This window comes from Heliangelus exortis, chromosome 1, assembly GCF_036169615.1.
Source record: "Heliangelus exortis chromosome 1, bHelExo1.hap1, whole genome shotgun sequence".
NCBI classification, from domain to species: domain Eukaryota; kingdom Metazoa; phylum Chordata; class Aves; order Apodiformes; family Trochilidae; genus Heliangelus; species Heliangelus exortis.
This window is the reverse complement of record NC_092422.1, coordinates 184,922,303-184,947,863: the sequence shown is the minus strand read 5'-3', so window position 1 is coordinate 184,947,863 and position 25,561 is coordinate 184,922,303. Positions and strand designations below refer to the sequence as shown.

Here is a 25,561-nt window from a genome sequence, read left to right as displayed (position 1 = left end):
CAGGAGGGATCCCCTCAGGAGAGACCCCGCAACGCCGAGCTCACCTACACCACTCCGGCCGCGCTCCCCTCACCTCCAGGCGCTACCTCCTTCCCACAACGGCCGCCGCGCACCTCGCTTCGCCTCCCCTCCGACACCAAGGTGAGCGCAAGGGGCGCGGGGCGGGCAGCGGCGCCCCGCCAACCCCCACTCCCGCCCCCTCCCCTGCGGGCCGCGGGTGAGCGCGGGTGCGGCTGGGATTCGTAGTCCCCCCCGCAGCCCCCGTCGGGCGCTCACTCGTCGCGGCCTACAAGTCCCAGAATGCGGCGGGGCCGCCCGCGCGGCGCCTTTGTGCGGCCGTTACCCGCGGGGTGCCCGGGGAGGCGGAGGGGAGCTGGGGACGGGCTGACAGGGGAGGGAGCGAGCGAGCGAGCGATGTGACGCCCCCATCCCGCCCTGTCGGGCAGGCGTATAAGCACACGGGATCTGTGATTGTAGTGTAAATATAACTGATTTATAATTTAAATGTTAATATAGGGATGGGGAGCGCGGGGTGGGACGTGGCTGGTAGTGACGCAGTGTACAGCTAACGGCCTGTTGGGTGCTGTCCTTGCGCTTGTGTGTGCGGTGCTGGGCTAGGCCATGTTAGTTAAATAAACCCTGCAATTCCAGTGAAGAAGTCTTGGGATTTATTGTTAGAAATGGATTTGAAGAAGCAGACATAGACATTCTGCCCTTTTACAAATGTACCAGACCTGTGCCAGTCATGTAGATGAATGCAGAAATACAAACTGCTGAGGGAGTTAATACTCATTGAACACCTGAAGGAACTTAACTTATTATTTTTTATTATGAGGAGCGTATTTTTGCCACCTTTGCTGTCTGAGAAACACACTTGCCAGCCTGAGCCTCAGAGTGGTCAGCTTCACAAATGACTGGTTGTGACTTATTATATTTTTAGGGATGCAAAACAGTTTTGTTGTGAATTGGCAGCAATTAGTGAAGTATCTTCACAGAGCTCATCTTTCAGTTCTTGGTTTATAAATGTTTTCCAATGTAACAATAGCTTTCTCTCTTGCCCATGAGAAAATGTTTCCCTACCGCTCAGATTCTTAGAGGTTTACTTTTTTAACTAGAACTGGTAGGAAAAATAATTTTGAAAATGTGAAACCATGAAAAACAATTGTAAAACTGGTGTCTACTGGAATGTGTTGTTTTGAAAACCTTAAATTGACTCCTTGACACCCTCTAGCACAGTACTTCTCCACTCCTGGAATACCATTTTTACTGGGCCTCTTCTTGCTGGTTGGTGGCTTAAATTCTCCCCATCAGGCTCTGTGAAAATTAGCAATACCTTAGGCTTGCTGCCAGGTTGGTCCTTTCAGAACTGAGAAGACAGGGAAGAAAAACCAAGTCACACTACCAGGTCATCCATGGGTCACCCATACAACTTTTGCAGTCTTGTATCTCACTGTCATTTTCTTCCAGGAGCAGATCTTCTGCCTCTGGGTCCCTCACAGGAGATGTTCTGCAAGTGTTTGCATGGTCTTGGTTGCTCCAGAAATTTGCCAGTAATGCTTGAAGAGCTCTTCAGAGCCATGCTTAAGGCAGGCAAGCTTTTCTGGTGAGCTTCTTTGGTTTTGAGGCTCCCTCTCCAGCTCAGGATTAAGGCAGTGCTCCCTCTCTACAGTGAGCTTGTTCCTGTTACTCCAATGTTCAGTCACATTCAGTGAAGCCTTGCTACAGGGCTGAATTGGGTGAGGTTTATTTGTTGTACCTTGCTGCTTGTGTGTGGCCCTTTGAGCGCCTGTCAGTACAGCTCACAGAGCCTTGTGCTGGCTTCCTGCTTGGAGAATATCCAAACTCCATCCCCATTGATGGATAATTGATGAGGTGATGCTGTGGCAGCATTTCCACCCACTGATATTTGCCTTTAAGGGTTAGAAAGTAAGTAAAACATAGATTTGTGCTTCTTGCTCTTGTCATGTTTAAGTGTTTTCCTTTCTAGCCTAAACCAACTCTACTTGGAAGCTCATGGCTTCAAGGGTCTTGGTTTTGCCCTGTACTCTGCACTCTCTCCAACCTGTTTACATCTGTAACTGAAGCCTACTGGGCTACAGCCCACTACTGCTGTCAACTTTACCAACACTGACAGCTGCATATATATTTACTGTATATATTGTATATATACTGTATATATATACTTTATATGCTGTATACATTATATATATATAATGCAAAATGGCATTTTTTTAAACAACTTTAAGCTGTCAATTCTCTTTCTACGGTTTTGCTACCTAGATGGGTATTTACACACTGTGTGTTGGTATCTTGTTCTTTGACAATATCTTGTCCTTGGGTGTAATTGCTGTGTTATTTAATTTCTGTCCGTTTCTGTAAGTTGTCAAGTTCACACAAAGTCTAACTTAGTACTTCAGAACACTTGTACTATACTCATTTCCTCTCACAAAGGTAATGTTATCACCTGTGCATGAAGCAAGCTCAAGAGAAGACCATTCAGGAAAAAACGAGAACTTCCAGATTTTGATTGTTCCAGAACTCTAACAGGTCAGAGCTTCACCTTCCTGTATTTTTTTTTGTTTCTCTTATTTCTTCTTATCTAACTGGAACATCAATTAGTGATCTCATAGGAGAAATGATGAAAACTGTAAGGCATACTAAAAGCATCAGTTTTCATAGTTAATGCCTGCCAAAGTTTTATACAGGTAGATAAGCTTATTGGTACATTTTATAGCACTCTTAACTGTTTTATTACCATTTGATTACGTGCTGTGTCATCATTGCTATTTTAACAACTATTTATTTTCAGATGACTTTGGGTTTAGTCATATGGGAGGAAAAATGAAACAGTACATACACTGAGCATGCCATATCTGCATGCTGCCCTGTGTGCTGGGGGAATGGAAAAAATACAAGGAAAAGCTTCCTGGAATCTGGAAAGGGCAAATGACAACATCAGTTGGGAATCTACCAGCGGGGATGATTTTCTTGAGGAAAGCCTAAGCCCTGTTTGCAGTGAGTTCTGTTGCAGTGCCTTGGGGGATTCCTCAGTATTTGTGATGACACAGGTTATTCAAATACATTATTCAAAGAAAAAAAATACAACTGTGAAAAGCAGCATCTCTGATTATGCTGGTCTTTCACCTGGAAAGAGGAGTCAGGTTAAGTGCCTCATTTTATTTTAAGTCTTTAAAATAAATAATTCCCTAGCAACACTCTAGCTGCACACACATTTTAGATTGAAATATCACTCAACTATTGACATATTAGGGAAAATAAATTTATCTTTTAAAATAGGAGTGTTTCTATCTTTCATTTTTGTTTGTTCAGTGGGTGAAACTTTTATTACAATATTTTCAAATCTCCTGCTCAAACATTAAGCTATTATGCTCTTTAATAACCTCATTTTTTTTATTCTCCATGCTCTTTTCTCTGAATAGATCCTTTGTCTTGTAACTGGAATTGAAAACACACACACTGCTCTTCAGACCAGTTCAATGAGCTGCAGGAAGCTCCACAGTTGGAGTAAGTTTCCAGCTCTGTCAAAGATCTGCTGCATCATTTTGACCAAGCCAGAGTTTTGGCTAGTTGGTCACTGAATGATCTCCTTTCTGCACTGCTCTGGTATCTTTAATCAAAAACCTCTTAAACATTTTAGGTAGCTGAGCACGGATGTGTAACAAACACCATTTGGCTTCAGACCAGTATAGTGCCAAGAGATGCCCGTGCTGTAAGAGCATAGCAGGTATTTGAGATCCTGCTCTCTGATGAGGAGCCACTGAGGGAACTGGGATTGTTAAGCCTGGAGAAAAGGAGGCTGAGGGGAGACCTTTTCACTTTCTACACCTACTAGAAAGGAAGTTGTAACAAAGTAGAGATCAGTCACTTCTCCCAAGTAACAAGCAATAGAGCAAGAGGAAATGGCCTCAAGTTGTGCCAGGGGAGGTTTAGATTGGATATCAGGAAAAATTCCTTCACTGAAAGGGTTGTCAGGCACTGGGAACAGGCTGCTCAGGGAAGTGACTGAGTCACCATCTCTGGAGGAATTTAAAAGATGTATAGATGTGGTGCTTAGGGTCATAGTTTAGTGGTGGACTTGGCAGCGCTGAGTTACTGATTGGGTTCAATGATTTCCAACCTAAAGGCTTCTATGATTCTAAGAATTTTTGTCTGTTTTGAACCAGGTTCCTTATGTGCTGCACTGCAGTCCTCAGAGCTTGGAAATTCCAATTTGCACATTGCATTTTGGGCTTGCTGATAAAGACAAGTTAGAGTGTCCTTTGGTTCATGTTCCTTGTGCCAGAACCTGCTCCATGCCCATGTTATGCCCACAGGTGTCTCTGGGAAGATCTCTTGGTTTGTGTCACTTTGCAAAGTTTTGTTAAGTGTGATGTACTAAATATTTAAAAATACCATCAATGTTTGCATGAGACTCTAGGTATTTAGTAAAAGAATTTAGTTTGTGATTTCATGTAAAGCCCATATGGCTTGAAAAGTCTAACATCAGAAGTCTTTGTTGACACTTTTTATTGAAGCATGGATCTTTAGCTTAGTTCACCATAAAGTGAAGCATTTTATTTATGATAATAGACAGTTTAGGGCTATAGGGGCATTATAACGTTGCTGGTGTAGATACAACTTTATCAGAAGATACAAACATGACCCGCAATAGAAACAAACACCAAAGAGAACACAATGAAACGTTCACTGTTTACAAATCACTTCATTACTACAGACACCAAATGGCAGTTACTGTAAGTAAATCAGTTGCAGAGAACTGACCATATTTAGAAAGGGAATTGGGAACTTCTGTTTGGGGCTTTATCCACAACTTCTTAGTAGAAAAAAGCATAATGTCAAGCATTCTTTTTTATCCACAAAACAATGCTAACCAACAGACATGTCAAAGAATAAGACCAAAGGATATCAACGCCTTTACAACTACTTTTGCAATTATCTTCTTGATTAGGTACTTTGATTTTTTTTAAATACATTTTGTAAGAAGGTAAATAGCCCAAAAATCAGCAGCAAAAATATTACAACAACAAAACAAGTAAATACAGTGCCAATGTGTCATGTTGTAGAAGAAAATACAAAGAGGACAATGATAACTTAATCATATAAAATGACACAGAGCTGAAATACAGTGCACTTAAATACCTATGCGACAAAGAATGTTAAATTCTGTACTTAGTATGTAGATTTTTTTAAAACATAAAATCTGATCAGTCTTTGTGCTTAAACTTTTTTTCCTGTTAAACAGAATTAGTTGCTTACTTCCAATACTGCCACTGTAACTGATATTACAACAGATCACAATTTTCACAGACACATCAACATTAAAACATTTACCTATGAGAAAATAAGTCACTTCTCATTAGTTCACAGTGCGAAAAAGTGGTGTACACTCTGTCTTGAGAAAGGCTTTCAGTTACTTGCCAAGCCAGTTGCAGAAAAGTCCTGATACCAGACGCAGTGCTAGATTTAAAGAATGGAAAGCAACACATCACATGTTGGGAGGAAAAAGATAAATTTCTCGTTTCTTCATGGATATCGTCTAAGTGACCTTCGTCTTCTGTTGTAGAAATGCCTGAGCCCATGTTGCCGTGAAAAATTCATCATGTAATTTTGTTTGCGAGTGCTGTTAAAATCAAAGGGCAGGGGGGAGGAAAAGAAGAGTGTCAGTTTTTTATATGTAGTTTAAGCTTTCAGAGCAGTGAGCTAGTGGGACAGATTCTTCTTTTTCCTTGCACAATCTTTCAGCCATGTGTTAGGCGCTGTGTATTGCACCCTTTGTGCATCAGCCAGGTACAAGGCATTTGAGAATCTGTCCCACTTTGCTTTAATTTACAATTCATTATCATAGGGAAAGGTTAAGAGCTTTCAGCTAATGAAAACTCGTGCTGCCTAGGGCCAGATTCACTAAAGCTGTATGCACCTCATAACCTCACTGTAGGGCATTTCTCCACAGTGGATTTAGACTCCAGGTATCTTTCTGTCTTGGGTCATTAACTGCTTTATCTGGGGAACAGGAGACTCCACTTCATTATCTTTCATTGCATCATCATGTCTGGGATGAGGCCAGGCAAGAGACAGCCTGATTGCAGCCTAATTGAAGGAGGGACACTTCTTTGGAAGACCTACCTGGAGGACAAGACCCATCCCATCTAGCATAGGTTTTTACTTCTCCTATTGAGGGAACAAAAAACTATGAGTGGTAGGAAAAGATGCTGTCTGGGAGTTTGGTACCTGAAACCCTTCTAACTCATAGGGGCTAGGTCCCATCTTTAGTTTCCAAATTTTAGCAGCTTTGGAAATGGAGCTGTAACATCTGTGATGCATCCTGGTGAGTCTGCTCACAGCACAGAATGTGTAGCAGAAGACAGGCTCTATATCCTACTGCCGCTACTGTGGCAGGGAACTGCAGAACAGCCAGAGAGCTTTGTCTGGCTGTGCCTTTTCTCAGTCCCTTTACAGACATAACCATTCCCTTTGTACTGCATAAACCTACAGCCAAACTGCACTCAGAGTTACAAGAGAATGGGAAGGTGTGTGTATTCTTAAGTTAAATACAGTGTGGCCCCTCTCACACCTACAGCTTGGCAGAGCAACCAAAATGTGGCTCTAAGAGAGACTCTCTTGCTCCCTGCACTATGGAGTCCCAGGAGGAACTGCTGGTGACCCTTTGGCAAACTTTTCTTTTGGTTTCCAGGGGAAAGAAGTGAATCTGTGCAGTCTCAGACTAATTTCTGACTGCATCCTAGTCCTCCCTGCCCACTTAGGACCTTGTGCTTTCCAGCTTCGTCTTGAAGTGGGAGAAGGATGCCTGGCCTAAGCATCTATATTTCAAGAGACTGAATATTATTAGGAGCTTCCAAACCAGTAAGTCCATTGGATTTTAAAGGTGATCTGTGAAGTAAAGGCCTGCAGTAGACATTACAGACAACAAATCTCCCTTTTGTGGGTGCAAGGCACGTGCCTTGCAAGTTTTCTCTGTGAGTAGAAAGTAAATACTCATTGTAATCAGTCATACTCTCTAGTGCATAAACTTATTTTTAGTGAATGTGGCCCTTAGGAAAAAGAAATAATTGCATGCTTTGCAAAATAAGTATGATTCTCCAGAGTCAAGGATTGTTTTTGATGTAATGTGGTAACCTATCTAAAAAATATGTATAACAAAATTACACCCTATTCTACAGCTGATCTGGAACATGATTAAGCTAAACTGAATAAAAGCAGTTGTGTCAAAATCTAGGATATAAACCCCTAAGCAATTCCAAGTTGCTTCACAACTAGTTTTTCAAGGCTTTGCAAATTATTTCACCCAGTCCTTGGCCCAGGGACCTCTGCATTTCCACATCTCCCTGCTGCCTTTGGTCTGTTCACAGTCAGCAACAGCCCAGCAGAGGTTTTCAGAACTGATATAGGACATTGTTAGCTGTGCCTGGCCTCTGTTTCCCTTCAAATGCCTAACCATTTTGTATCTGGCCTTAAAGTGATGATGATGATGTTTAAAACAATGAACAAAGAAAAAAACTGCCACAAAAATAAAGGAAAAGAAAGACTTGGAAAAAAAAAAAAAAAGACAATAACAGAGAAGGGTCTACCTAATAACTTAAAAGAGATTTATTTATTTTTTAATGTATATGTAGTCAGTTAGTTTATAAGATGATCAACATATTAGAAATGAAGAAAATACTGATATTCCCTGTTTTACACTGAACACAATTTGTGAAAAACAAGAGAAATTTAAATTCCTGAGAACTAAATGTTCTTTTTTTCTTTTTTTTTCACTTGTACCAACATGGCTCAAACTTGTTCTCCACCAAAGTCTGAGATGAACTTTCCAATGGCCAGTTGGATGACACAAAATCTTCACGCCTGCTACAGAAAATGGCATGATTTTATCTCTTGTTATAGATCAGTAGGTATACCTTACAGATTACAGAATAGTATCATATTGTATAGTATGTTATGTCTGGTATCAACAAGAGAATAGCTCTATTTTTACTTTTCTGAATCAATTTTATATATTGGTAGGAGGCAAACACTGCATAAGAGATCAATTGTGCTTGATAAGATTGCTGTAAGAATTATGTAATTAAGTTTGCAGGAGTACTTACACATTTCTTGCTTTTGGAAGATTTTAGAGTTTTTTTTCAGTACTATTAATAACAAATTTAGTATCTATTTTTACAGACTGATAAAAAGCTTTACCATACTTTTGCTGTGTTTGGTTATTTTTTTGTTTTGAGCAGCCAAACTTTATTAGGAACAGACCTTCTTCCCTTGAATAACAGAGGGCATGGGGGGAACTTTTGTTTGAATATGACTGGAAACTTGAAGGCTGCTTTGCAAGTGTGTAATGGACTGGTCAGCATATGCTGAGCCTTCTGCCTTTTCTGTGCATTCACTGAACCTTCACATGAAGAGTACAGATCCAAAATAATTTTCCATGTACTGCTGATAGAGCAAACACCAAAAAAAGCAACTAATAAGAGCACTTATTGCATAATTTATTTGATAGTTTTGAGTGCATTAATATTAGAAAAAAAAAAAAGATTACACTACTGCTCCAATTTACATAGGAAACACTAATTTCCCAGCAAAGTCACTGAAGTTATATTAGTTACATGAAAACTATATGCAGCCAATATAGATGAATGAAATTCTGTCTAGGGTAAGTGTAAGTAAATACCTAGATTAAAGCACTTTATGGGAGGGAGTTGCTCTGTCTTTAATAGAGCATTCTAGCTATTGCACATTTCCTAAAACACTATTTGAACTTCAAGTCTGCAATTTAAAATTTATGAAAATACAGCATAGCTAAATGAAATTAAATGTATATGGTAAGCCCTCCCCCAATATATACTGATGAAATTCAGCATTTTTATGTGGGGTTTTTTTGTTTGTTTGTTTGTTGGTTGGGGTTTTTTGTTTGTTTGTTTGGGTTTTTTTGTTGTTTTTTATATCAAAGTGGCATAATAGAAATCAAACAGAAACAAAAATGTGTGGACAACAAAACAAAACATGAACAAAGCCTTAGAAAAGGCAGGCCTCTCAGAACTAGGCTTGGGGTGAATTTTGTGGCTGAATTACAAATGCTTTGTTGGGAGGGTACTGTAAAGAGAAAACTGATGTGCTTTGAAGTCCTGATGGCTGATATCAATTACAAACATTCTCTGGCTCTGGCAAGGTCAAGAACTGAACCCAGAGCTCAGTAACTGTTGGTTTGTGGAGACAGCACCAAGTGCAGAGTTACAAGAAACAAAAGAACTACTTGGCAGACACTTGCTGTATGTCTGAGGCATGTGTGAGTATGGCACCATGCAGACTGACAGACATACACGACCTGGCTATGCCTTCAGCTCTCTAGTCATTAATTATGGAAAAAAGTGGAATTCCCCCCTTGGAGGTGAGAGGTTGCTCATGCAAGAAGCTGGGGACCCTCCAACTGCAGCTCTTTTTGCACCAAAGGAGGAAGAGAAGCCCTTCTCACTGTACCCTCAGTGAATTCCTGTGGTACAGGGTGAGCTGCTTACTCTTTCTTTTAAGTTCTTCTGATGCTCTATTAGAGCCCTCAAGAGCTATGTGGCACATCTCAGAGAGTACAATTGATTTTCCAGTGACCAATCACTGACAAAACTTTGGGAAAGAACTGTAGCTGTAACAGCAACATGCATTTGGTACTGATTCAGGGGAAGTACTTACCTTATTCTAGTGTAAAACCAATGACAGCAAACAATGAAATACAACACAAGTTAGAAAATGCCTTTCAATGCATGCAGCACTGTGATTATTCATTAAACCCTGATGAGGTTTAGAGGCAATATAGGACTTTTCATCTCTTTTGAAAATAAAAATTGAACAAATTATTTCTTGATATTTCAAATAAATGTTTATATTATTACTTTCTATCAAATTCAGCATGCACTTTTAAGAAACATAATAAAAATGTCATAAAGGCACAGACTGCATCATATTAAATTTGGCATAAATGCAATGAACATTCAGATAATTAGCTGATTTTTAATGTGCTCATTCTTTGTTAGAGCTGCAGTATATAATTTGTATTTTAATCTTACAAAGTAAGGATAAACATTCTTTGCACCAAATGCAACAAAAGTTCTCATTAAACCATTTGTGCCAAAAATGTGAGAATATCTTGACAATGAAGAGCATGGAGTGATGGTTATGGAGGGATTAATTAATTTATCCACAAGTTAACTATAAAATAGTAGGTGGAGATAATATTTCTTGCATTCCTTGCACAACTCAAATTCCCTCGGATCTCATACTGAGTTTTGGGGTGCAAAGAAAGCAAAATCAGACCCTTAGTGTTCAGCTTATCATTGCCCTTTAGTTCTCAATAATTTGACCTGAACTGAATTGATAACAGGTCAGTTAGGGCCTGCCCTATACACAAGGAAATGGCACTTCCAAATGCACATGCAAAAAAGTGTGTGGTGTCTGTGCAGCAGACAGGCTGAGAGCTGTGCTTTGAAAAAAAACCAATGTGCAAATGAAATGCTGGGTTGGACATGGGCTCTTCTTAGGGCACTGAAATGCACTCCTTCTTAAGTCTGAGGTAAAACAATTTTTCATCCTAAGAAGAGCCACATGGGACATGTGAGGGTTGTGCCCAAAGCTTTCTTTACAAATCTAGAGAAAAAGGGCAGTGCTATGGAGGAACAACTGGCATTAGCTTTATAAGGAACTGGACTACTTGATGACTAAAAGCCACTCCCCACCACAGGATAGATGTTAACCATTGTTAAAATAAAGTTGGCAAGTGATTAGTTGGCAAGCCCAATTTAATGTATAACATATTCAAAGCAGCTATTGCATTTCACCTGTTCAAAAGAGGTGCTCAATTTGAGCACCATTTCCAGCTGCATCACAGCCATTACAATTCTGCTTTTTAATGAGTGATTCAAACAATTCATTCAGAAGTGGAATGAACCTAAGATACAAAAGGACCCATCTTTTGCCTTCCTTAGCACCATCAGGTATTTTGCACGCATTTATAATCTGCAGGTTATTTTTTTTCACCCCAGAAAACTGTCTTGGGAGCAAAAAGGAAACAAAGAAATTGCATCCTGAAAATGTGTTTGCTGGTAAGAGGATGATGTCCCTTGACTCAGAAATCAATCAGGCTGAGTAGAGTGAAACTGGCTGTGTATCAGCTGCAATGGGTATCTGTACTATAGAATCACAGAATAGAATGATAGAATAATCAAGGCTGGAAAAGACCTCTAAGATCATTGAGTTCAACCATCTACCCTACAACCCATAACCACTAAACCATCCATGTAGCTCTTCATCTACCTGTCTTTTGAACACTTCCAGGGATGGTGCCTGCACCACTTCCCTGGGCAGACTGTTCCAATGACTTGGCAGCTAGGCCTGTGACAGAACCAGTTAAATTTTTTTTTTAATTTCTGGGAAGAGCTGAGCCATGGCAGCAAGTGTTGACAGATTTGTCCCTAGTGTGAGCACTTTCAGGAGGATCAGCAACATCCTCCATGTTGAATGGGAAATAAAATCAAGAAAGTCCTTAGTTGTGCTACCTCCCTACAGACGAGCTTTCCCCAAGGTGCTTTCCCTGCTTTCCCTCTTATTCCAGCCCTCAAGACTGCCCAAGGAGAGTGTGGTTCACTTGCCCATGGGAGGAGGAGAAGCTGGTACAGCACCTAGGTGTGCACCTCGCAGCCAACACTTAGGGCATGTAGGAAAATCAGGTCTCTTTGTCAGCTCATGGGGTAGTGGAAGAATCGTAAGATGTGTGAAAACCCAGAAATTTTTGTACATCCCAAACCACACCTCCAAGCATAACTTCTTGCTGTAGCACCTCACAGCTAGAGGCTTGCCTGCTGAGGCAATATAGGTACACAGATTACAAATACAGATGAAAATCTAGGACTTAAACCAGGGCCAGTGAGGATAATTTTGATGGAGCCCAGAGAAGGTTACGGAGTCTCATTCAGGTGGGTGATGGAGTGCAGTGTTGTAAGAGGACATAGCACAGGCTGCATTAGGCAGAGATCATTAACTGGTCCTGGAGCCAGTGATGTTCATGGCTTTCTGAGAGAAGGTCAGAATGCCAGCAGGAATTACTTCCAATTTAGCAGGCATGGGTGTTTGCTAAGGTATCCCAGCTTTGGGATAAATAAACAAGGCAGAAGCCCACTGACTCTCCCATAACTCTTTATATAATTAATGGGAAGGGGTAACGACAGCACCCTGCTGAATGGTTTTAGTTCAGGCCTTGTCTCTCTGCAGGAATGCCAGCGACCCCTGGGGTGGCTATTGCCCACAGAGCTTTCCTCTGGAAATCCTGATGAAGGGGCAGAGCACCCAAGGGACACTGCTCCCTTGCCTTCTCCTGGAGAGGAGCCCAAGTAAGGTGGCTTGCACTCCCTAGGGGAAGGCAGTGTTTCTGTGCCCTTCATTGGAAAACAAAAGAATACTATTAATTAAAGTAAGGCCCTAGCATTCATTCAAAGTTAGTCCTTATAGACACTGATCCAGGCTCCTTTCTGTATGCCTGGAAGCACCCAATGGAGGTAACTGAGGTTCTTCAGCATTTGGTGAAGAAAGTGAGATGCTGAGGGCAAACAGACAGGTGTGAGGTGGCAGAGTGAAATAGTGGAGCTAGAGAAAAACTCAGGTGGGAGTACCTGAGAACAAGAAACAGTGTGCTTCCCTTCAGAAAGCCTTCCAAAGGCTCTATAAAAACATTTGTGGGTTAATTGCAAAAAAAATTTAAAAGGCCTACTGAATATTTTAATGAATTAGAAGGTGCATATAGAACTGAAGCAAAACAGGGGGATTAAAGCCACCTGTCAGGTCTGAGCACATGCTGGCATATGAACTAGATGTGCTATAGCATGTAATTCTGCCTTTCCTGAGAGCAGCTTGTCTCAGGTGTTGTATTTACCAGGGGCTGGAACTTCACATTGTGGCCTTTGGGAAATACGCTGCCATGGCACTACATTTCACAGTACTTAGTAAAGGAGAAATCTGTCTGATTTGGTCTCTCTTCCCCTCTGGGTTGTAAAAAGTATCACTTGAACAGGATGGAAATTCTGTCTCTAGCCTGATACTCTGGCTAGTATTCAGAAGAGCCTTTCAGAGAAAACAGGAGAAAAAGTACAGAGAGGAGAAAGTGCTGTCTGCCCATCTGGTTCCTTCTATAGGCAAGGCATGATTATTTGCTCTAGTGTTTTTATTGCTTTCTCTATTCTAATATAACATATCTCATAAGACTAACATGTTATCATTGAACCCATGTGTCTAATCTAAAACCTGGCAGAACTCATTGTCAAGGAAGTTCTCCAAAATTTGGCCTAAGAATAATTTTTAAAAGATCTGTCTTATTCTTACTTATACTCCCTACTTCGATGCTCAGTTGACAAAAAGTATTATGCTCTATTTTTTTCCCACCTGATTTTTTTTTAATTGCAAGGCAGAAAGACGTGGGAATATTTCAGAATTACCAGTTCACTTTTCCATGTTTTCCTAAACACCAGGAACCTCCCAGTTTCATACACTTCCATATCTTTCCTGATGTAGCATCGTACAGGCATTGATTAACTAAGCCAGGAATCACATCTGTCCCTCTGTTCCTTCAAGCTTTAAGCTTAATGTTATGGAAGCAGAGCCCAGCAAGGTGTGTACAAGCAGCAGAGGGTGTACAGTTACTCAGTGCTGGGACCAGTCTGGTTTGGGGTTGATGAGTGCCATGCAAGCTGGTGCTTCTCGGTGGAAAGAAGAACAGGGCTTACTAGCAATGAAATAATTTACTTTGCTACTCTTACAAAACATTACTTGCAATGACTCTGCTAATTCAGAAACCTCATGGTTATAATTACATGGTCTGGAGGTTATCCAAGCCTATTTCTTCATTGCTGTTTTCTAAATTGTTCAATAAAAGGAATGCTTGAACCTATCTATGGAGCAGGCACGCCTCTCTCTGCCAATCACTGCCAGCGATGAATTCCCGCCCGTGAAGCCACTAGAATTTCACTTGTACTGGAACTAAACTGTTAGAGAAAAAGCAGGTCATCTCTTCGTGATGCAACACAGGAAAAATGGGTTAGCTGCCAGTGAAACCCATGTCAAGAATGGGAGAATCAGGAGGGTGAAGACACTGTACTTGGTAAAGACTTGACAAGGGGATGCGTATAGAGCTCAGATCATAGGAACCTGATATAGTGAACCCTGTTTCTGAACAGTATCCTTCTTACTAAAAAAAGGAAATGAATAAGGCATTAGTTGCTAACACAAAATTTTCAGAGGCACGACAACATTACTTTGTGCAAAGTGCAATACTGCAGAGTCTTTTGTATCTTTGAAAGGATATAAATCCACCTTACGTGGCAGCACGGTGTTGAACAGAAGTATCCTTCCTTATGTCTCAGCACAATATAGTTTGCAGGCACTGCTGGATTATAGGAATGCACCAATACTTGAGGGTGATAAAGCCCCCTTTCCCTCCTGCAGTTTTCCATAATGTACAACACATACCCCTGCTGTGCCACTTATTTCTTGACCATCTTAACCACTGACAGCTGCAGTCAGGGCAGAGCATCAGCACAGACTGGTTCTCAAAGGTTTCCCTGGGCCACAGTGCTTCTTACTGAGCTTAACACTCGTGCCATGCTGGAGGGGTATCAGTGCTTTCTGAGATGAGGTGGCATGAGGTGCAGCTGATACTCACAGGACGACTTCTACGTGGTCCAAAGCCCACTGATCATGACCTGTTCCGTTGTGACGGGGCTGCCACCAGCGCAGTAAGACTCCTTTCATTCGTGCCTCCCTGTTGTCACAAATGCAAGAGCCTGTGAGAACTCCAGACTATCAGTGCTGTGCACATCCCCATTTACCCCCCAAGAGGAAATGGGAGCAAAGTCAAAGCATTATTTCAACATCCCTGAGAACCAACACACTGTACACTCAGACCTTTAATGGTGAAAAATGTACACAGATAAGGAAAGCCCCCCACCACCCGCCCCATATTTATAACAAGTATTTTGTTTTTTTTCAAGTATGCTGACAAACATTAGGCTGGAATTTCTTAGCCCTTCCTTCTTTCTTCCCCTTTTCTTCATTTATCCTTTCTGCAACCTTTTTTCTTTCACAGTGATGCAAAGATAGATTCTTTCTTAGGAGAAATCTACCTTCTGCACTTAGAGGTAATGAAATGTGACTGAGTACTCACAAGGGAACATTATAAGACACTCTTTGGGCTTGTATAAAGTCCTTTGGCTGATGCTGTGCAATTACTTGCCATGTGATTCCATTATTTACACTGTATTGGAGAAGCACTGCCTTGTCTACAGTGTTAGGATCACTCAGATTGGTATTGCAACTGTCTGTTTGTGAAATACTCCCAATTTGCAAAACAAACATGATTTTGCTGTAAAACACACAGAGAAGAAGTATTTTCAATATGCAAAAAGTATTCAAATAGGAACAACAGCATTATCAGGTTTATTGCAGTTACCTTATTAAAACTTTGAACATTCTCAAGAATCATTATTTTTAACATGCAAAAGAAACTGTTCTTGTGTCTCTAAAACACAGCTCCTCTTTCAAAGGAATGGTTTACTGTGTATATTGTATTGCCATGTAGTTGGAGGCAATAGATCCAATTTTACAATGTATCTGCACAAAACTGAGATACATAAACAAAATAAGCATGCAAACGAGTGTACGAGAATATAAAATTAAGGTTGAATATATTAAAGTGCCTAAAAAATTTCTCATATTCTACCTGTGTGTTTCGGCTGAAGAGCCCAAATTATATCTGGCTCATTTGCCAGTTCATCCTCTTTCTAATCTTGCTTTAGACAAGTAAACACAAACCAGTCCAGAAAGCTGTCACTCTATTAAGAGCCAGGAGAGGCTGGTTGCATTTCTTTCCATGGCCAAAGAGGCTCAATAGATGAAAAAGACACTCCTGTTCATTGCCAGGTGAATATAATTCTATTTGACAACTGAAACAGGAAAATGAGTGTGCAATGACTAATAGCATCTTTAGTCATGAGTGGCATGGAGGCACATACAAACATGGGATTTGTCTTATCAGATCAGGCACAGATCCAGACAGTCTAGAGTCTGGTCTTTGCCAACAGCTTCATTGTCAGTGCTGGCTTACTAGACAGTGCTCTGTTGGGCATGACATAAACATCTGACCTTTTCATCTGACACCTCTTCTTCATCACTATCTGTCTCCCAAATGGAAGTCACAAAACCTTTTGCCAGCCCTCATGTTTATCTGCCAGCCACATCTGACTGCATGATGGAGCCAGGTCAGTCCATCCTCAATACTGGCTGCATGCACATATAAAGAATTTCCTTTCTCATCAGCATTTTAGGCTCAAAGTATTACCTTGCTCGGGTGAGATCTAAAGGCTTAGTCACAGCTTGTCGTATTTGACATCCATTGAAATAGAGCGAATCTCCGTGGGCGTAGGGTGCCAGCTGTCCACATCCATTCCCTATCACTCCCCCCTGAATGGTTTCCCAGTTTATTTCAGTGACTCTTTCAGATTCGAAATTGTCTTTAATATAACTGGGGAGGTCATGGCTAAAAATGGAGCAGTCATCACCTAAAAATGACACAGGGAAGTTATAAAACACAAAAAAACCCCAAAATAATTGAGAAAATGGAGTTACAGTTCAGTGCAATTCCATTCAAGGTTTTTTAATTTTTGGAAAATTGAGGCTGCAAGTCTTACTTTTTGCAGCAGTAACTTCAAGAACTGCAATAGGGTTTCTCCTGTTTTGCATTGATGCCAATATAAGAAACCTCAAATTGGTGGCTGTAGGGAAATGTGTCTAAAACAGGTAAGAGTTCCAATCTTACCAAGTTATATCCTGGCAGATGTTAAACACTGGCCCCACTTCCACAGAGCATTTATTGTTTAATGAGGACACTCAGGTACTGTTAGGCATGTGCTTAGCTGCACTGTGGGATTAGAGCAGAGCACTCTGTCCTGATGGGACACAGAAGTGAGTCCCTTACAGGGGCCAGTCACCAACATCTGTATCCCATGTGCTCCCCAGGGAGTGGGTGACCCTTGGAGGGAGTACAGGAGTGCAAGCCATTTCTGGGTAAGAAGGTAGCCACATTCTGCCTTTGATGAAAGCTGGATGGGCTTTCCATACAGTGCCAGACAACAGACACTACTGATTCAATCTAGAGAGAGTAAGAGGAGGGAAGAGCTGATATTTGCAGCTCTGTCAAATTATTAATTTACAATTTGTTACTCAAGCATTCTGGTGATGAATTTATGTGTGACACACTACAATGTCTTTTTGTTTAATTTTGAGCTAGATTAGGCTGTAGCAGATGTGTAAGAAAGAAACTCAAGAAATGAAACCTTGGTATCCTTCATCACAAATGCATATGGCTCCAGTTGTGCAGTATCCATGACCACTGCAGAGCTTAGGGCATGATTCCCCAATGTACACGTGGTCAATTGCCCAGCTTTGCTTCTCTAGTTCTTCTCCCTTCTGAATCCACCTGAACTGAGTTGCACTGCAAATATCAAAATTCAACCACTGTATTATCCAGTATTATTTCTGTGCATCCAGAAATTAAATACATCAGTACAGCAACATTCAAATCCACTAGCAGCAGATGTAATGAAACATGGTGTAGGAAGGACTTGTCATTTCAATAACTGGAAAGAGCCACTGGAAGCATCCACTTCTGTTAACAAAAAATCTTCTTCAAAAAATTACGTATCAGATCTAAATCCATCAATAAAGAAGCATTCGTAATTCATCATTTGTTTCAAATGAACACTGTCAGCAAGACAGGTGACATTTTATAGTCTCACAGCGAGCTGACCTTTCAGTAACCTACCTGGATGAGACATGATCAGGCAGCTGGATAGTTATTCTTCTCCATGTGGAGCTGTTGACAGAATTATAGATGGTGGCTTCATGGAATTGAAATGGGGAGCAGCCAATGCTATTAGATGAGGAAGGGAGACAGTGTGTCTGGACAAGCTGCCATGAGTCTGTCCTGTAGGAAACAACAACAAAAACAAATAGTTTAGAACAACTGAAGGAATATGAAAGGAAAACAGGTAATTTCTAAGGGTCCTGGCACTGCCTGTCTCACTAAACAAATCCAAGAGATTGTCAGCAATAGTTCCATGCTCTGTAGTCACAAAGAGACATAGAGTGAGAGACTGAAGCCCTGTTGCAGCTAGGAAGGGCTTTCCAGTACCACCAGGTCAGAGTGCTGTGAATTTGTTGGTACACACAGTGGAGTCCAGCACAGAGCTCCTCTGGGCAAGCATGACAGAAGGATTTGTTTAGGACACTGCTCCTTAGTCTCCCTCTCAGTGTTCATAAGAATCTCATGTTCATTTAAGCATGGGATATACCTTCACTTTTACAGATTATAATGCACTACTATACTACAGCGCTGGAGAAAGCGTTAAAGACCAAAGTGGAATTAAATAACTCCCACTTCATTACAGCTGGGTCCTAAATATATTGTCACGTATTGTATTGAAACAACAATTTCTTGTGAATGGGGTTTTCTGTGAGCACATTTTAACAGGAGCATGCTCATGACTGCAGCTGCAAGCTCAGTGCCACGAATCTGTCAACATTTGGGATAAATTATAAAGAGAATTTACGGGAGTTATGTAGACAAATCACAGTGCTTGTGAACAGGCTTTGTTCAGATCCTGTTACAAGATGAATATCAAAGTAAATGCCTTAATAAATAAAAGCTCTCTAGGTTTTTAATATCATACTGAGGGGTTTTTTTAGGTCTGTCTATATATTTTGCTGTCATTTACCTGGCATCCTTTGTATACTCCAGCATCACAGAGTGGAGGTCCCCACAAGAAGTTGCCTCACAGCCAACCACAATCTATAGTACAAATAAAATTGGCTGCTATAAGAAGTCATGTGATAAATAATGAAGTCTTCTTCTCTTTTTTTAATTTACGAGGTGTATAAAAGAGATTGTCAACTTAGATCTTGGACAAATTCCATCAAAAGGGGACGGAAAACAAAAGACAAAATAGTTCAGATCCTTATTTGACTAAATGAATTACTACTTTCACTTCATTGCTACTGTTATTTTCAAACAAAATCCTAACATTAAGTTCAAATTAAATATCTAAACATTTCTGAAACACAAAGGTGTAGCTCACTGGCATTTCAGAAAGTGTAACTATGTACTGGTTACCTATGAAATTTATAGTTCATTATGATAAAAATGATAGAGATAAAGTTTCAGTCTTTCTGGTTTCCATTACCTACACTTCAGAATTTCCTTTAAATGCAAGTAAGAAGTCATTATTAATTATATAATCCTAGTTGGAAGAAGAATAAATTATGGAGACCCATTAGATGATTCTTCATTGCACACTTTACTTTGGAGACAGAGAACATTTCTTACTTTAAACTGCATCATGTATCCTGGCTGTATAATGAGCTCTCTGGAGGACAAGATGTTGTGTGTTTTGTCCTTTTTCTTATTTGGCCAGTAGAGATGGAATGATGGATTTCCACAGAACCCTGCAGTCCTGACTGCATTAGGGTAAAAACTCCAGTTTTCTTCATGAGAGGTGCCTTCTATTAACATGAGTTAAAGACAGTTACTTCATTGTCTCAGTAATTATCAAGACTTAGCAATGCATCCACAAAATCACCTGATACAGTACTTCAGTGATATAAACACTTACAAAAAGTAAGTAAACCACTAACAGACATAATAAAAACATCAGCTACAGGGAGGTAATTATTATGTTTAAATAATGAGCTGGACTGAAATAAGTTTTTTTGTCTTATAGATATATACATATATATACACACATACATAAATATATGAACCTATACATACATGTATATTTACACACCCCTATTAATAGCATTAATCAAACAAAAAACTTACAGTTGGAAAAAAAAAAATGGAAAAGTGTGCATGCAGGCTGACACGGCTTATCTTAGGTAAGATAATGTGACAGGTTAGGTGTCACAGCCTGTCTTACCATCATCAAATGTATCTACCAGCTGGCTGGGGTTGATCTCTGCTCCCCCAATCAGGATGTTATCCAGTGCCCACTGTGCCCGGTCGGGGCCCGGAACCACGATCCCGTTGCTGATGGTAAAGGGCTGCCACCAGCGCAAGCGCGTTGTGTTGGTCAGAGCCTGCTCGGGGAGGAGGATGTAGTCGTGCCTGACTGAGATGTATTTTTGGTAATCCATCTCATGAAGCAAAGTCCAGGATATCCCTAGAATGCAAAGATGCAGGTTTAGTAATAAAAACAAGTGAATAAGAAAATATTCTAAAAAAGGAAGAATATTCCTAAAGGAGGATAATAGGAAACAAAAAATAACACCTATTGCCTTCTGATAGACAAATCTTAACTTCTATAGTTTGCAACTGTTACTCATTGCAGGAGTACTCTTATAATTCCATAAAGGGATGAAATTGGCTGGAAGACACTGATTACTGTAATCAGGCAGGAGGATTATGAAAGACTCCTGAGCAATAAGACGGAAATTTTAGATAGCAGAAAAAATCTTTACAAGGACAAAAATAACTTTATAAATAAAAATTATCCTAATATTTTTGATCTCTCTGACAACTTCCTAGATATTCATGGTACTTGAATATAGAACAAGGCTGTAGCTTGGATGAAACTGCAAGATGTACTTGCCTCCATCAATGGAATAATCTAGCAGCACTCCCTCCTTCCTGCAGGTTGGTCTGTGACATGTTGTCATGTTGTTTTCACTCCCGATTCTCCCCCAGTACTGTAGAAATCTAAGAATAAATGTTAAAGTTTACATCTGTTAAAGATCTGCACAAATCAAGATGTTTCCTTTCTGTTAGCAGATGTGCTGAAAATATTCAAAATGCCAGCATTTTAAAGCCAGTAACATCAAAGTACAAGTAGAACAAAGGTTTGCAAAAACATTGCCTCGTAAATCCCATGGGAACCACATGAAGTGCATCAGTCCTGACCCTGGGATTATCTAACCCCTTGCAATGGTAACATGGGACTCACTGTCCCAAAGCAGCTTTGCTAACAGATCCCTAGCAGTCCTCATGGTAAGAAGCCTAAACATGAATTAACAAACTGCCCTCATAGCAACGAAGATCTTAGAATAGGTTGATAAACTGAGGCAATGTCAGTGGAGGTCACTGAAACAACTGGAGCAGGACCACATGCCCTGTGAGGAGAGGCTGAGTGACCAGGGCTGGTTTGGTCTGGAGAAGATGGCTGGGACTGGGAGACAGTGGTAATACATTGAAGCAAATATGATGAGGGAAAAAAAATACTGTGAGGGTAACTCAATGCTGGAATAAGCTGTCTAGAGAGATTGTGGGATCTTTGGCTTTGGAGGTTTTCAGGACCAGATGGGTCAAAGCCTTGAGCAGCCTGAATTAAGTGAATTAAGTGTTGATCTGGCTCTGAGCATGAGGTTGGATCAGACACTCAAGGCCTCTTCCAGAAAGGTTGTGTCATTCAGTGAATTCTTGCTGAATTTCAGAAGTGAGAGCGTGTGGTTTTGTTAAAGCCATAGCGCAAAGGGAAGTTTTCCTGAAGTTATCTTCTATGTCATGTCCTCAGCTTGTTTAAAATAATAGAATTCCATTGCTTTCAAATTGTCCTTTTCCACAGTATGTGAGCAGAGTGGGTCTTGTACAGGCACCCAAGAGAGGACAACCAGCAGAGGCTATGTTCTGAACTCAGTGGGAAACACAGCTAATCCCTCCAGGAGTAAAGACAGTGGTGCCCAGGTGACAGTGGTATCTCTCCTCTTTGCTGGGCAGGAGTTGCTAACTTCAGGATGCTCCTGGGGAAGGGGACCTGCTGCTTCACTGGGACATGGCAGACCCTCTTCACTGTGCTAGGCTGAGCCTTTCTCTCTGACTCATGTGAAAGCATCAGTACCTTGAGAGTCATAATCTGGTGTCTGCCTGAGATAACATTTTACTTGTGGTGGTCTAGAAATTCCCTGAGCTATGTCACCTGCTGCTTTGTCAGAGTTTAACAGGGTTTCCATTAAAATGACACAGAAACATGACCTACTTTGCACCCCGCAGGTCCAGATCTTGAGTGACAGCCTGCCTCACAGTTGCACCTCCAAAATACAGAGTTGTGTCTTCTGCAAGAATCCCACACTCAGTACAGGTATTCCCACCTTCTAGGGACATCCATAAGTCTGGTTTAATTTCTTCATTGTCAAAGCGCTCTTTCAGGAAAGTCTGTAAATAAGGTGGTTAATACTGAGCACAGGTAATTATGATATTAAACCTTTCTGATGACTAGAGCCAGAATTGACCAAAACATGTTCATGAACATTGTAAATTCTTTTTCAGGGTGACCGAACGTAATCATTTCTGGATGAGCATTTAGCCACTTGAACTGAATTGACTAAATGTGAAAATATGTTTGGGCTGGATTTTACCATTTTTGGAGGTAATACAGCACTAGAATTTGCATGTGCAGATGAATGATAATGATACTTGTTCATGTAATTATTGTGTCAGATGAAAACCAGGAGAGTAAAGTAATTCAAATGACATGATAACTGAAAAATTAAGTAGTTATGCTCTCTTTAGACAGAATGCTGCTTAATCTGTTGTTTCTGTGGACACACACATGTTCTGTTCTTACCTGATGTAGAAAAAAATGAGAAAAAAATGAGATGCATTTTAAACTAACTTGAGGTTCTATACACATTCTTTTCTAGTAAAAATATCTGACTAGATTTCACTCGCTTGCTATAAGGTAACACTAATAAAAGCTAGGTGAATTAGTTTTATGTAATTTTATGTCATTTTCTTTTATTCCTTACTGCAGTAAACTCTTTCATGATAAAGACAATCTTTCCTCATGTCTCAATAAAACATAATCTTATGTGTGAGGGTGATTATGGTTAACAGAGAACATTATCAGTTTTATTGGGCAGCTTTATTAGCAAAGGAACAAACTGTTCCTGGCTACTACCATCATAGTTTTATTAAAAAATTACAAAAGGGCTGAAAATGAATTTGAGTACCTCCAGGCTGACAGGAATCAAAACTAAATTTCCAGTGGGATCGATCTCCTTCACTCTCTTAGCCAAACACATGGCAGAATTCACACTTTAAAACATGCCGTAAAATTACCTTCAGAGTTTGGGTCAGATAGCAGTTTGGTCCTGAATACCCAGGGTCACAAATGCATTGCTCATTCAGGCAGTCTCCATGACCTCTGCAGTTTTCCAGACATCCAGGGCCCAGATAGAAATTATCAATGGCCCATTGCAGATCTGAGTATTTTTGGTAGAACCGAAACCTCACAGGACTAGATATAAAGGAATGAAGAAGAAGAGACAGATGTTTAAAATAACTTTTCTCAGCTGAAAAAAGGCAAATGAAACACAATATACTTCAGACTGTAATACCCTCCAAGCTTCCACAAGGAATATCTGGCTGTGTCTGTTGAAATCAATTTTATACATAATCTTCTTCACACATATACCTCCTATGATATAGACAGATTCCAGATGCTGCTGAAGCTGGAAAAAGCAATTCTGACTTCTTGCAAGAGAATTTCAATTTTTTTTATATTTCTTGAGCAGATTACATAATATTAGAAGAGATTTTAATTTTTCAGGAAAGGACAAATGATTTGCAGATGTGCAGATGACTACAAACAATAAGGGTGACTTTTACACTCAGTAAGGTTGTAAAACTTTCTCTAATTGACTGTGGTTGTCTTAACAGAGCCAGGCTATAATGAAGCAGACTGCACAGAAGCAGTAAGAATTTTGCTGCTGTTCAGATCGAGAATCATGGTAAACCTTGACTGATAGAAAATAAAATTTTGCTGCATACATAATGAATATGAATGCTGCTAGTTTGTACTTTCTTTGAAAGAAAATGAATAGGCAGATGTATTCCCTGGTGTGTTTTTCAGAAGCTACTGAATCCAAGACAAAATAAGTAGCTAATTCATACTTACTTTCCCACAAGGTTTTCAGGCAGTGAGTAAGTTACCCTTTTCCATCCTTTTGTGGGAAAGAAGACAGATGGCTGTGAAACACTCCCAGAACATTTTGGATCAGCTGGCAAACACTGAGGTACTAAGTAACTCCAGCTAACACCAAAGTCAGTAGAATACTGCACATGGACCTGATTGTGTGCAAGTTTTTCTGAAGTTTTACATCCAACAGAAACCTAATAAAGAAGAAAGCATAAGTAAATTGGAATGAATTGTGGTGCTGGTTAGTTTAAACACATGATTAAACCTGAAAACTGACTACAGGATTTTGCTTGAAATGATGGCAGCAGGAGTGCTTGTATAGTACTGGTTGTCTGCAGATCTCATCAATATTCCCAAGGCTGAGAACAGGCCCCATATTCAAAGATTAATTTTCATCCAGTTAGCTCAAATTTCTGGATTTCCAGGTTTTCACACTTATGCCTCATACACCAGTACTCCATAGCTGATAAAGTTAATCTATCATCCCACCCAGCCTATGATCTGAATATTTCAGAGGAGGCCATGCAGTTTGGTTATGTCAAGTGAATCTTCTTTAAGGGAGTCATGTGCAAAAGGCTCTTACAACTTACAATTCCTGGATTATTTATTTAATTTAAGTAAAAGGGTGTATAAAGGGCAGTTTGGGTGAAGGTTTGATGTGAGTACATGATAACACAGAAACAGTGTTGTCACTTTTAAGCTGCTTTTTCCTCACCAAGCAGCTATAACAAAGCAAAAAAGGGACGCTGTATATGTGTAATATTCTGATTACATGATGTCCATAAAACTGCTATACTGGAAGAGATTAATTAGTCACTTCTGAGAATAGCCTGCAGTAGTCAAGCTGACTGAGTAGGTGAGAAAAATGAGGATGGCCTGTTAATAACACTTTTCCCTTAGGGAATGGCTAACACGTAGGCTTATACATCATCCTGCCTCTTGAAAAATCTACTTAGGCTTGGACCAAAATGTTCTTTTCAACAATTATGTTGCAGACACAGATTTTACCTTGAACTGCATAATCCAGCCTTCTGTAGGAGTCAGGTCGTGGGTGACTGCATAGACCTCTCTGCCATCATGGCTCCCACAGATCATGACACCATCAGGAGAATCACAAAATCTCTCAATCGAGCAATCATCATGGAATAACCAGTGTTCATTCACTTGAAAATAAATGGGAATGTCAGTAATACACAATGACAACATGAATTGAAGAGAACAGGGAGTACTGTTAACCACTGAAGGTGATTCATGGCTCTGTTTTTCAGCCAAGTTGAGAATTATTTAGTATTGCTCTTGAGAATTTCAGTAACCCATCTTTCCCATGTGTGTATGTATTACATTTATTACTGCTCAAAGCACCTCTTACTACTCTCTTACATAAGCTTTACAACATTATTTTTTCATGTTCTAGAAGTAAGGATCTGAGACTTACTCAAAATATAAGTATGTTATGGAAGAAATTTTTAGTTTTTAGGCATGTTGCCTACATGCCTGCACAAAGGGTATCCCAGCACTGTTAGCTGTTAAGCCTTGTA

The 25,561-nt window shown here is 40.2% G+C and overlaps 2 protein-coding genes across 7 annotated transcripts in view; both read right to left on the bottom strand.

Annotated features, from left to right (window-relative positions):
- Window positions 1-201, bottom strand: part of SLC26A5 (solute carrier family 26 member 5) — a 36,339-nt gene extending 36,138 nt beyond the window's left edge. The window contains exon 1 of one of the 3 annotated variants that reach the window (XM_071734009.1): window positions 45-201. The gene's annotated coding sequence lies outside the window, so the exon portion shown is untranslated. The remainder of the gene's footprint in view (window positions 1-44) is intronic. The other 2 variants (XM_071734011.1, XM_071734010.1) reach the window with 2 other exon arrangements.
- Window positions 202-4,512: 4,311 nt separating this feature from the next.
- Window positions 4,513-25,561, bottom strand: part of RELN (reelin) — a 272,014-nt gene continuing 250,965 nt past the window's right edge. For 2 of the 4 annotated variants that reach the window (XM_071733981.1, XM_071733982.1), the window contains 14 exons: window positions 25,032-25,186; window positions 24,003-24,217; window positions 23,165-23,342; window positions 22,083-22,258; window positions 20,703-20,809; window positions 20,031-20,273; window positions 19,439-19,614; window positions 18,831-18,904; window positions 17,879-18,040; window positions 17,391-17,548; window positions 16,397-16,616; window positions 15,224-15,421; window positions 14,723-14,821; window positions 4,513-5,641 (listed from right to left, as the gene is read on the bottom strand). In XM_071733981.1, the coding sequence (XP_071590082.1) occupies window positions 5,545-5,641; window positions 14,723-14,821; window positions 15,224-15,421; window positions 16,397-16,616; window positions 17,391-17,548; window positions 17,879-18,040; window positions 18,831-18,904; window positions 19,439-19,614; window positions 20,031-20,273; window positions 20,703-20,809; window positions 22,083-22,258; window positions 23,165-23,342; window positions 24,003-24,217; window positions 25,032-25,186 (2,258 nt within the window). In that variant the 3' untranslated portion in view covers window positions 4,513-5,544. Of the gene's footprint in view, window positions 5,642-9,644; window positions 9,848-14,722; window positions 14,822-15,223; window positions 15,422-16,396; window positions 16,617-17,390; window positions 17,549-17,878; window positions 18,041-18,830; window positions 18,905-19,438; window positions 19,615-20,030; window positions 20,274-20,702; window positions 20,810-22,082; window positions 22,259-23,164; window positions 23,343-24,002; window positions 24,218-25,031; window positions 25,187-25,561 lie in introns of those variants that run through there. The other 2 variants (XM_071733980.1, XM_071733983.1) reach the window with 2 other exon arrangements.